The 13,245-nt window shown below is 41.1% G+C and overlaps 1 protein-coding gene across 1 annotated transcript; it reads right to left on the reverse strand.

Moving 5' to 3' along the window:
- Window positions 1-1,255: 1,255 nt before the first annotated feature.
- On the reverse strand, window positions 1,256-11,881 carry LOC131902347 (mas-related G-protein coupled receptor member B4-like). The gene is made up of 2 exons (XM_059253346.1): window positions 11,678-11,881; window positions 1,256-2,445 (listed from the first exon to the last, which is right to left on the reverse strand). The coding sequence occupies exons 1-2, from the start codon at window positions 11,686-11,688 to the stop codon at window positions 1,425-1,427; spliced, it is 1,032 nt and encodes a 343-aa protein (XP_059109329.1). The 5' UTR covers window positions 11,689-11,881; the 3' UTR covers window positions 1,256-1,424.
- Between the last annotated feature and the right edge of the window lie 1,364 nt (window positions 11,882-13,245).

Raw genomic sequence — 13,245 nt, forward strand, 5'->3', positions numbered from 1 at the left:
GGTTCCAGAAAATTTTATACAAACTGCCAAGGGAAGGAAACAATTAAACAGCCCTACCAAGCATCAAAACTCATGACTCATTTTAAAGAGAAAATGTAAACACTCAAAATTACAGATGCTATGTACTCCTGGAATAATGTAAATATGACAGAGGTTCAATTCAAGAGGAAATAAGTTCAATGACACTCACTGGAGATTTTTTCATGAGGGGTCAGACAGTCCCAGAGAGAGAGAGAGAGAGAGAGAGAGAGAGAGAGAGAGAGAGAGAGAGAGAGAGAGAGAGAGAGAGAGAGAGAGGGACAGGGCAAAGACAAGGGAAGAAGAAGGAAGACATGACCATAGAATGCTAACCAAGGCATTGGGAAAGGGAGAAACTGGGGACAGTCTCTCTTCACCTTCAAGTGTGCTCGGATGTTGATGTATAAAACCTGATCTTATTCTTTCACTGAGGAAGATGACAGATATTTGAAGTCCTAGACTCAAATGGGTGAATGGAGATTTAGAATAGGCAGTATTAAAGATGCATATTCATTTACTAAGCAAATTATATAAGGAACATTTTTAAATTATACATTCATTCTAAAATGTGAGGATATTGAAGGAAACTGAAACTGTAGGAATTTCAATTAATTTCTCTTAACACTTAGAAAACAACTTGTAAAAAATAAAAACATTTGTATTAAATATAATCTTTATCATGTTCAATGTCCAAAGAAATCCTGACCTTCCATGCACTGCCTTGGGCCTTCTTTGTAGGGAGGGTTTTGTATATAGTGGGAGCTGTCCTGGCCTCAAGTAATTTGCTTAAAAGGTTTATATGATAAGGGCATGTAGTGAGGCCGACATAAGGCAGCTTTAGGGAGCTGCTGTGGGATGATCTGTATGTCAAATATGTTGCTCTGATTGGTTAAAAAGTAAAACACTGATTGGCCAGTAGCCAGGCAGGAGGAAGTATAGGTGGGACAAGGAGGAAAAGAATTCTGGAAAGTGGAAGGCTGAGTGAGAGAGACACTGCCAGCTGCTGCCATGACAAGCAGCATGTGAAGTTGCCGGTAAGCCATGAACCATGTGACAAGGTATAGATTTATAGAAATGGGTTAACTTAAGATACAAGAACAGTTAGCAAGAAGCATGCCACAGCCATACAGTTTGTAAGCAATATAAGTCAATATAAGTCTCTGTGTTTACTTGGTTGTGTCTGAGTGGCTATGGGACTGGTGGGTGACAGAGATTTGTCCTGACTGTGGGCCAGGCAGGAAAACTCTAGCTACAGGGAGCTTCAGTCAGTTTCTATTTAATAAGCCCCATTTCAGCCAATATCTACAAAATGACTATTTTCTCAACCGGTTGAACAATGTTGTGAAAATGGCCCACACAGATAAAGGCCAAGTTGATTCTCAAAGCAACTGTGTCTGATCAAGGGCTCACTCAACTACTACACAAGGCTGTTTCTTGCTCTCCAGGATTCCTGACGAACCTGTCTCTCCATCTTCTTCTTCAGGAGTGTTCTGCATGGCTCTCTGCAGAAGCATCTTCAGAGACTGCCTCTGAAACCTGCAATGTCTAATGGAGCCAACAAGGAAGTAAATGATGGGGTTGGCACAGCTGTTAACACAGGACAGGAAAGCTGTAATATAACTGCTATCACAAGAGAAAATGCTAGGCAACTTCATTTTCGAAATGACAAGTATACCATAGATACCAAAGGGCAGACCAAAGAGTAAGAAGACTAGCACTGTGAGTGCAATGGTCACATACAACCTGGTCACAGGAATCCTCTGTGAGCCACAGAAGATCCTGACCAGCAGAGCCAGGTTAAATCCACAAGGAATCACAGATAGTACTATTATAAATACAACAATGGTAAAAGCAACAGTCCCACAGTAAGAATATCCATGAACACTAAGCTGTGAACTGCAACCAAACTGTAACGTGTGGCTTAACAGTACAGAGAAGGCCCAGAGCAGGGCACACATGACAAATGACATGTGTCTTGGTCTCTGACAGTGATACCAGATGGGCCACAAAACAGACAGGCATCGCTCAACACTGATGGCTGCAATCATACATAAACCTGCAAGGTAAGCAGTGAGTGATAAATTGGTGAGATAGAATGGAACATAGAAGGAGTTGACATTGAACAGAAGAAGAATTTGTTTCAGGAAAAATACAATCTGAAAGCAGAGGAAGAGGAAGTCAGCCCCGGCCAGGTTGAGGACATAGACAGAGAAGGCATTCCTGTGCATGTGGAAGCCCAGAAGCCACAGCACTATGGCATTTCCTGCCACTCCAACCATGCAAATGATGAGAGAAAGAATACTGAAGACTTTGTACATGGTAACACAGTATAAGTTTCCAGTGTAGTAACTTCTATTCATTGTTGTGCTGTCAGTGCTCCAGGCTGGGGTGGATGAACCCATGCTTGAGAATGTTCCACTGGTGTTTCTGCAAGGTAAATTGAGATATGAACACATGAAACTTTCTGTCAAGACCACCTGGCTATGTAAGAATGTCTGGCACATGTTCACAAAGAGGGGAAAACAGACCAGATATTAAGTAATTTATTAAAACCCTAAACTACTAGACTTCTTTTAAATCCAGTTTGTGCTATTCAGTTTATCTGCAGACCACTGCCTCTAGTGGCATTGGGATAGCTGATGGTCCCAGTATAGTTGCTAAGCATCTTATACTGTGTCATGAAGAGACAGAATTCTGAAACTGTCTTTCTGTTCCAGGGCTGAGGTTCCTTCTCTTGTGTAGGAATATGGGAGATCCTGGCACAAGCCATAGCTGTCCTCAGTCACTGTAAGGAGTCTACCAAATGGGGAAAATGGAATAATGAATGAGAGTCATGAAGGTAACGGGATGAAGACCTGTGTGGATACAGTCACACTTCTTATGCTAGAAGGACTGAGACTTCATTTTAAAATTTGAAAACTAGAAGGCAGGGAAGCCTGAAATTACATCAAGTACATTTCTGTTTGTGATTATGTCACCAGTGTCCTGTTCTCTACAGGGTTACAGAGGAGAGTTAAAAGCTAACAAATGAGCAAATGAACCATAAGTTCAAGGGTAGTTGAAATTTTGGAGTAAATGTGGTTGTGACTTGTACCTATATGCAAAGGCACAGGTCTCTGACATGAAAAGTATGGGCTGTGCTGCAGAGGAAACTACAGAGCACCTCAGTTTGGGAATTGTGTCCTAAACCCTGAGAAGAGCCTTGAGATCTATACATGGTTGCAAACAGTCTAGAAAAGAGAGCAGCATAGCTGGGCAGGTAGTATCATTTAGAGCTTTCTTTCCACTCCATTTCGCCATATAGCCATTCTTAATAGGCTTCTATTTCTCACCCCTGAAGCCACAAAGACATTTGAAGAGAAGACAGGTGGTTTTCTTTTCCATACCTGACAATGGTGCAATCAGTAGCTTAGCCTGAACAGTACCCATATAGAAAGCTTTGCATCACAAGATCCTTCTGGATAACTCCTTGTTCTAGATAGAGGCTTTCATGTAGGAGAAATCATCTGAAAATGTCTAGATAGATCTCCAGGCTCAGGGAAAGCATCCAGAAGACCTTACACACTAACCTAACACAAGAGCTTTGAAGAAAATGACCCAACTAACTCAGTTGTGTTCGCCAAGATTATATCATTCATTCCTGTAGCCTTGATCTTCCCATAGGAGCCCAAAGTTTTAATCCAGGAAACCATCTGGGGCATCAACAACTTAAAATAGTCAAACTGGTAGGAGGTAAGCAGTTGACTTAAACATATTGAGCTTGCTGCTGATGGTAGCATGGCAGTGGTTGTTACAATTGTTCACCAGTGTGCATTTCAGCTTCATGAAATGGAAACAGGAAGCCAAAATAGGATCCACTCATCTTCATCTCCCATTGTGACTGGTTTTACTAGTCAGTGTTTTTCTAGTCAGTGGAAGACAGTGGTGCTGAGAGTGACTTGAACTGTGGAGGCCTGGCTCAAGAGGGTTCAAAGGAGAACAATGTTAGTATGTTCCCTAGACACTATTCTTGGGGTATTTTGGTGAAGAATATAGGTGCTTTCTGCCCTTGTCCAAAAAATGTGTCTGGGCCTAAACTGAAGAGTTTTGCATTAATTTCATTGGCCAAGGAAATCTCAAAACAGACTAGTATCAACTCTGTCCTGTGGTTGTTAGAGTTCACTCTTATGCAGGTAAAATGAAAAGGAGGAAGCTGATCAAAAAAGTTATAAAATGTAGAATTTGAGGAGAAAATTGGCACCAAGAAGTAGAATGGAGCTAAGTCCTGTGTTCTAGGATATAAACAGATTAAAGAAAAGCCTGATATTAAAAGGAATCAAGGGTTTGCTAACCTCAGGAAAAGACCCTGGTCAGCTAAGCTTCCAACTTGTGAAAAGGAATGAAATAACAGCTTAGATCCAGGCATGATGGTACGTTCCTTTAATCTCAGCACTCAGAAGAAAGAGGCAAGAGGTTCTCTGAGTTCAAGTCCAGCCTAGTCTACATATTGAGATTCAGGACAGACAAGCTTAGGCAGTAAAGGAAACTATCAAAAACAGAAAGATGGTAAGGTATAATTAAATGAGGGTGCCAGGTTACTGCCACAGCAAGCAGTGGAACTTGGCAGCTTTGGCCATGTGGTTCCAGCTTTAGAGTCAAGGATAGAAGGTTATGGAATCTCCCTCTGCAACAACAGAAAGCATCTGAGGCCAGGCATGTCTTAGGAGTGTCTCTGTATGAAGGCCTAGTGAGGCAATTATGTGAAGCTGTGTATGTGAAGCCTGGATTGCCATGGAGATCTCAAGATTTTGGAGATGCCGTAGCTGTGGGATACCTGTTGAGGAAAGCTGCTAACAGGGAGTTGAATGAGCCCAAGAGAAAGAAGTGTGTTACAGTCACAAAGCTGAACAGAGTTGGAGATCTGAAGAGTGTTTTGATATTGGATATGGAGATGAAGTGTTTAGAGTTTGCCCAGCTTGATTTGCGACTTGCTTTGGTCCAGTTTTGCCTCACTACGCTCCCTTTCCTCCATTTTGGAATGGTAATGTATATTATGTGCCATTATATGTTGGCAGTATATGATCTCCCTTTCCATTTTGATTTCACAGGAGTTTCAGTTAAGAGACTGACATGGGTCTTGGAAGATATTTTGGACTTTAAACAAATTTGAGATTATTGCAGACTACAGGGACTTTTGAAGTTTGACTAAACTCATTTTTTTTCCATTATGATAAAGATATAAGTCTGTGGGTCCCAGTAAGTGGAATGTGATGGTTTGAATGAAAATGACCCCATAGGTTCACAGGGAGTGGCACTATTCAGAGATGTGGCCTTGCTGAAGTAGGTATAGTGTTGTTGGAGACAATGTGTCTCAGTTTCTTTATGCTTTCTGTGGATCCAGATGTAGAACTCCCTGTTCCTTCTCTAACACCATGTCTGCCTCTCTGCAACCATGCTTCCTATCATGAGGATAAGGGATTAAACCTTTGAACCTATAAGCCAGCCCCAATTAAATGTTTTCCTTTATAAGAATTGCCATGGTCTTGGAGTCTTTTCACAGCCATAAAACTTTAACTAAAACATAGTTCAAAGCAGTTCACCCAAGAACTATGGAATACATATCCTTGTCAGCAACCTACAGAATTTTTCTATAATATAACATATTTTAGGTTATAAAGGAATCTTAATGAGTATAAATGTTTTGTGCAATATTAGTTCACAATAGAATAGCATTAGAAGTGGTGAACAATCCACAGCCCAACTGATGATGTATGGCTCAGGTTTGTGCAAGCCACCCATAGGCCAGACTGGGTCCTCAAGAACTGGATTGGCAGGAAGACTTCCATGGCCCATCTGATGCTGTCTAGCTCAGGTGTATGCAAGCCACCCATAGGCCAGCCTGATGGGTCTCATTATGACAAGCAAGTATGTGATAGAGAAATGGCAGAGAAGGAGAGGAATGGTTCATGTGCCATGGAATGAGGTGGAATTGAACAGGTTAATGTGGTAAGGAGTAGGCTGATGTGGGAGACCTTCTTGCCAGTCAGGGGCATGGTGGCATCTGGACCAGATTGCTGCCAGGGGCCATGTCTGGGTCCATGATTCTACCACAGCCAGGGGCTGTGTAGTCATCCATGGCCCCATTGCTATAAGGAGCCATGGAGTTGTCCAATGTCTGGGCTGCCATCAGTGGCCATTGAGTGTCCAGGAGCTATGCCACCACCAGAACCACACTGATCTGTGTGGCCTGTGCTGCCATCCAGGGCCATAGTGTCATCCAGGCCTGAGATGCTGCAGAGGGCCATATCTGGGTCCAAGGCCCTACAACATTCATGGTCTGGGTCAATGCCTGTGGCTTCTGCTGCAACCAAGGTCTGTGTATTTGCTGGGATCGGATCAACCACCTGGGACTATGTTGTTGCCCAAGGTCCATACCACATCTGGGGAAATACAGATCAAAGTGGCATATTCTGTTTTCTGTTGCCATGGTGATGTCTGGGCCAGGGCTGCTGCTGGGAGCCATGTATGGCCCTACAATATCCAGGGTCTCTGTAGATGTCCATGTATCCTTTCACCATGAGGGCATGCAGATTCCTTGGGTCTGAGCCAGCACCTTGGGCCATGTTGTTATCCGAAGGTCATGCTGCCCCTGGGGTCATGCTCATCTGGGTGATCTATACCACCATCTGGATTCACTGTGACATCCAGACCTGGTTGCTGCTGAATACCAACTATGGTTCCCCCACAACCAGTATCTGTGTTGCCACCAAAGGTTACATGAAAACCTGGGATAGGGGCTGCAACCAGTGGCCTTGTTGGTGTTCAGGAACCATGCCACCACCAGAGCCATCCTGATCTGGGTGTCCTGCACTAATACCCAGAACCAGGATGTCACCCAGACCCAAGCTGCTGCCGAGGGTCATGTCTAGGTCTATGGTCCCACTTCAGCTGGGGTCTGTGTTGATGTCTGTGGCCTGTGTCATTCAGATGGCCATGGGATACATTCCTGATGAAATCAGAAAGCTATGTTGAGCCAGCCCCATCATTCACTGACCATGATATAGCTGGATCTGCCCCTAACTGGATACTGCAGTAAGAAAGCTCACCCCGATTGTAATGGCAGAGCTGGGCCCCACACTTTGGAGAGATTGTCCAACCTCTCATCATGGGTATAGGGGAGCTGGCTCTGCCACTCACTTGAGGGGTGACCCCAGTGGTCTGGACTGATCAGCTCAACTACCTACCCAGGACCACAGCCAGGCCTGGGGTTGTCCCACCCTAACATCTACCCTACCTAGGACCTTCTGGAGCTGGTGAAGGGACTGGTCCTGTGAAACAATACCCACAGGATCTCAGTGACTCCAGGTGGCCTTAGGATGTCCAAGATGTTTTTCAGTGAGGATCCATTGATGATGATATAGCATAAACCAGAGGTCTTGAATCAGATCATGACTCTAGGCAATGAATGAACATTTGCAAGTAAAGCTGATTGGACTAAAGTTTACTGTGTGGCACATTGCATCACCCATTGCTACTAAGATGAATGAAGAGGAGTTGGTGAAGCTGGAAAGATCGAGGAACTAAGAGGTTTTTGCTTGTTTTTCTTTGTTTTTGTTTGCTTGGTTTGGTTTGATTGATTTTCTTTTCGGGGGCACAGCAGGGGTAAAGGTAGCATATGGAGGGCCTGGGATGTGAGAGAATTAGGGTTCATGATATGAAATTCCCGAAGATAGAATAAAGAAATTATGTTAAACAAAAAGAGATGTGGTCACCAAAAAAGCAATAAAATAACATACAATGACATAAAGACTGAATAGTCAGTGGATCAGTAAAAAGTGACAGGAGGACTGGAGAGATGGCTCAGCAGTTTAGAGCACTGGCTGCTCTTCCAGAGGTCCTCAGTTTAATTCCCAGCAACCACATGGTGGCTCCCAACCATCTATAATGAGATCTGGTGCCCTCTTCTGAAATGCAGGCATACATGCAGGCAAAACACTGTATAAATAAATTTTAAATAAATAAATTTTAAAAAATGACATGAATGTAGAAAAGAGACTTGTTGGCAGGAAGAAGAAGATCAACAGGGTTGTTCAGGACTGAGAGAGGGTAACAGTGGGTGAATATGATCACAATGAATGGTTACATGTATAAAACTGAAAAAAAATGACAGTAACATAAATGGTATTCACAGTGATTTAGTCAATGTTATTCCAAGATGCAAGGGTGGTAAAACATGGCTAAATAAATAAATTAATGTAATAAAGAGCATAAATATGAAGTAAAAACGATCATTTCAAAATATGTAGGAAATGAAGTGACAAAATTGAATGCCACCCAGGGTGACAATCTGTGCAGAAACTTGGATAAGAAATAGGATAGCCTATCATGGTAAAAGCAATATAGCACAAAGAGATAGCCAACAGCTCTATGAATTGGGCAAACACAAAGTTATTTAACAAATATAAAATAAGTATGACCTCTTGACTTGTTATATTTATCATTGAGCTTGAACTCTTCATAAAAATAATGTCAAGAGAAAAAAGCATCCAATTTAAATTTCAAAGGGTAAAAATTCACTTTATCCTTTATTTAAAAATCATACAGTCTAGAAATGTCTCAGTGCATCAGACAGTGAAGATGGGCTGTATTTATATTCCCATCCTCAGATTGTGTGAGACTTTAACATTGTTTACTTATTAATAAATGCACACATGCAAATCTTTACAGCATTAGATGATGAATCATGTATTATTTAAAAAGGCAAATGCAACAAAAGTCATTGACCAGCACTGAAAAAGTGATAAAGAAATTCTCAACATTCCTAACTCTTTTTGTTAACAACCCTGAATATATTCGCAATCAAGCATGGACAAATCATTGACACTGATCATGGGCAGCATATTGAGGTAAAGATCTGACACAGGTTAGTTGAGCAGCAGGACACTCTTAGTTGCACAGCCTGGGGATGCATGTGGTTCTGACATGATTGCTCAGCAGAGGAAGGAGGAGGAACGAAGGAGAGGTGAGCTCTTATTGATGCTGCAGAGAGGGACCTGAAACATGGGCATGTCTAATGGAGGACTGCTAAGTGGAGTGCAGTAAATGAGAAAGAAAAACCTAACATAATAGGAGCCTTCTCCATAGTCCCTTCTAGAAGATGGTAGAAGATGGAGAGTTTTCTCTGATGACAAAAGCTTTCTGTGTAGACTGAAGAGAAGCTGAGATGGTGCAGCAATTGAAATACAAATAGTGATGGATAGGCAGTTGCAACTCAGCTCTAGTTAGTAGAGGAACAGGATGAGCTCATATGTGGACTAAATAAATTCATTCTTTAAAAGCTTACTTATATTGTCACCTTGAATCCCCCCAGAGCTTATGATGTAAGAATGACTGTTTTTACCAGTTTTCTGAGGATGGAATTGTAGCATAGAAGGGTGAGTGATATATCTGTCTCTGTCAATGTGAATTCTAATCCAGAAAAACTGCCTCACTAACAGTACAGTGTGTGTGTGTGTGTGTGTGTGTGTGTGTGTGTGTGTGTGTGTGTGTGCATGTGTGTACACAGATGTTTATAGAAGTTACAGGCAGATGTCAAGTTTTTCTTCAGTAAATCACTACCTTACTTTTTTGAGACAGTGTTTCTCACTAAACATGGAGCTCACAGACTCAACAGCAGACCAGTAAACTCCATGGATCCTCTAGTCTTGCTTCCCTGGCACTGGCATTATGGCATGCCCTGTCAGACCTGGATTATTCTGGAGACTGGAATTCATGTTATCATGCTTATATTACAGTTACTTTATAAAATAATCACACTACCCAGGAAAGGATTACCCCCTTGAAAAACTTGTTTACACCACAACACTCTGTGCTTATTAGAAGTGAATAATGGAAAAGCACAGGAGAATTCTCCACAATATAAGCAAGATAGCAGCCATAATTATGGATGATTAAAATCCCTAGTTAAAAAACTTGTGAAACAGCAGAAGAGAAGTCAGATTTTGCTGAGAATGGAGGTGGTGGACATCAGCTACAGTCAGCACAAAAGTGACAATGGTAGTGTTCACCTGTAACCCCTGGACATTCATTCCTTAAACAACATTTGTTGTGATGTTGTCCCTTGGGAGAAATATGTTTAAATGTACGAAAGGGATTTCCTGAAATCAAATTTATATCATATCATTTTGTTTCTTTCTGCATCTCTTGTGATGCTTTCTCTCTGTTCTCTGACCCACTTTCCTATATTTTCAAGCAGATACCAAAAATCTCCCTATGCTCTCATGCTTGAAGGATCTTCAAGACATTTATTGACTGCCAGAGAGACTAAGTCCATTTATTTCTCTCTTAATGAATAATCTGAGTTTTTAATTAGAGGGGATCCACATTTGAATTCAGTCTTGATCAGATGACAAAAACATTACTAGAAACTGGAGATTTAGAGATGAGTGGAAAAATGCATCAAGGCTGTGTCAGAATTTTATATGAACAACCCCCTGCTCCTCTGTGTGTCTTTCCTGCACTGACATGTTGATATGCCTGAAAATTCTTGACCACAGCATGCCTTTGCTCCTTTATGTCTAAAGAATAGCAATGCTGTACTTCTCTGTCTGGCCAGGTGCAGCTGCATACCCATGCATAACAAATTTCTTGGTAAGGTATTTTCTAAAATTCTGTATTTGAGTAGCCACTCTCATGCTATAGCAAATAAGAAGTATATTTCCCTCCATAAATTTCAGGCTAATCTTGTTATTTTTTTATCAAAATGGGTGATTAACCCACAAAAGCAGCACTAAAAGAATAAAATGCAAGCAAGACAAAAATAACTCTTTGAAGGTAATGAGAGAAATGATCTATGACAATTAAATCTAGAAACCTCACGGTGGAAGATTTGCAAGTGAGGAAGTTTTTCCTTCCATCTTTCTCTCTGATCTCTGACATCTCACAGAAGTGCCTTATCTCACTCCTAAGATTTGTCCTTTTCTCTAAGTTTCTCTTTATTTGAGGCAGTTGGTGACATTTCAAGGGCACAAGAGAGCAAAAGGCAAGATGCTTGAGAATTGTATTGACCTTCTCCTGGTCAGCTGTGTGTTGATAACAGCAGTGCGTCTCCGTGCATTTAGTTATCCCTTCTTACTACTGACCTATAACTATGACCTCTCTTCTCCCCCCCTCATCCCCTCTCTCATACTCCAGTACCAATTCCTTCTGCTGATTATTGGAGCCAAATAGTGGACATCATCTTCACCCTCTTGATTTATCATTATTCTCCATTTATCTCCTCTTTCCCTAAGACCTCTAGTCTTCGTAAATAAATATTTCCTGTGTTATTCTTCAGTTATTCAAATTCTAGCCATCTGTTTTTTCTTGAATGCAACATACAAACTTTACAGATCAGCTTGGAAAAACAACAAACAATGAGCCTGTTGTACAGGGTTTTTCCCTGGGAAACAAATATTCACATTACATTTCTCCTTAAAGAAATAACAGAAGTGAATATGATGATTTTGGAGAAAGTAAGAAAAGTCTGTTTAAGCCAGTCCATCTCTCTACTTCAAAAGGTAGCTTCTGTCGCATTTCTTCCCCAGGAAGAAGCCCTGGACCCTAAATGTTGCATTTTGTGGTATCCACATAGTGATATGGATATAGAAAAAACTCTAAGATAGTAACTCTATATACTTACCTTTCTTCCATTTTCAGGTCTAGAGGTGGAGAGCTGACCAAGGCTGAAGAAGGTCCTTTCACAGATTGGATCTAGACTCTGCTTCCTTGTTCTGGAATTGGAATTTGCATTTAGGAGCTGGGTCAATGTTTCCAACCCAGGTGAGGCTTATAAAAATGTTGAGCAGACCATGTGACTTCCAGTATGTATACGGGGAACAAGTCACACATCAGAAACCATTGAATCCGGATGCTGACTAAGATGTTTCTTGGCATCTGCCCCATTTCCACTCTCTTATCAGCCTCTCCCATCCCATCCTTTTAGGTCTACCTGTGTCAAATAATTACTCTTTCCTCTTTTATGAACCAACTCCCATAATAGGTTGCAACATCAAATATCATCTTGAGTTGTGTGAGTGCATAACAGAATCATAATCATATCATGCCTCACATATCAGCCTCTACCACCCCATCCTAAGTGATCTACTTACCTGTAAATGCTTTTGTTCTCTCCATTAAGTGACAATCTCCACCACAGTTAGCAACATTAAAGACTGCTAGCTTGGGGTTTGTGACTGTATAACTGTAGCATAAGCAGATCCATTTAGCCTTGCAGGGTTCTGCATGGTGTTGGTGTGTCACTCTTGGTACTTCTTCCACAGCAGTGATACACTCAGTGTGGTTTTCTTCCAAGTGACATACAAGCTGATAGTACTTCTGAGTTTTCTCCAGGTATCCTAAGTTCCATCTCTCACCCATCTTCACACTTTTATTCCTAATGAAGAATCAGCCTGCCTCTGTCTTAGTCTTCAAGGCCATGATAGTGAATACAAATTAGCTTCAGTCCTGTTAATGATTAAACCTCTGCTTTTCAAAGACTGGGTTATATCTCATCTGTGACCTTAAGTAGAAATTGTTCTGTACTGATTGTTTCAGGAATGGTAATCATGTATTTGTTTCAAAAAGTAGTTTATAACCACCATGCAAAACTACCTTTGCTTCAAAAGGTCAAATGACCACTATGACTACTTTGTTATGACTACCTATAGTGATTATCTTGTTTTGACCACATGTTATATTCTGATTCTGCAGCCCTGCCTATTTCCCCCATTTGGAAACCCCCTACACCTGAGATCTATAAAAGTCTTGTTTCCTCACATCCAATGCTGAATTCTTGAGCCCTATCTTAGGGAGCAGTAACCCATGTACATGAATCAAAATGCTTGCTTCAATGTATTGCTTGTCTTAATTAACTTGGCCATGATGATTTGGGTCAGTGGTCTTTTTCCTCCCATCTTTGGGATTAATACTAGCACCACTGAACAGAGCTGTTTTTTTTTTAATTTTACTTCATCAATATAAAGAAGTGTATTGGCCCACCAACCTCATTAAATGCAAATTTCAGTGTGTGTACCAGTTTGTATAATCTATTCCATAAAATTTGTTAATCTTTGTATTCTTAGAGTGTAAATGCTCTTAATTTTAAGTATTTTTTATATGATTTAACATTAAATCCTTGAAATCATAGGCACCTGTTCCTTTCCAGTTATTAAAAATGTATTTCATTTGGAAGACAAGAGGGACAAGTAC

The sequence above is a fragment of the Peromyscus eremicus genome, chromosome 1 (assembly GCF_949786415.1).
Source record: "Peromyscus eremicus chromosome 1, PerEre_H2_v1, whole genome shotgun sequence".
Taxonomy (NCBI): domain Eukaryota; kingdom Metazoa; phylum Chordata; class Mammalia; order Rodentia; family Cricetidae; genus Peromyscus; species Peromyscus eremicus.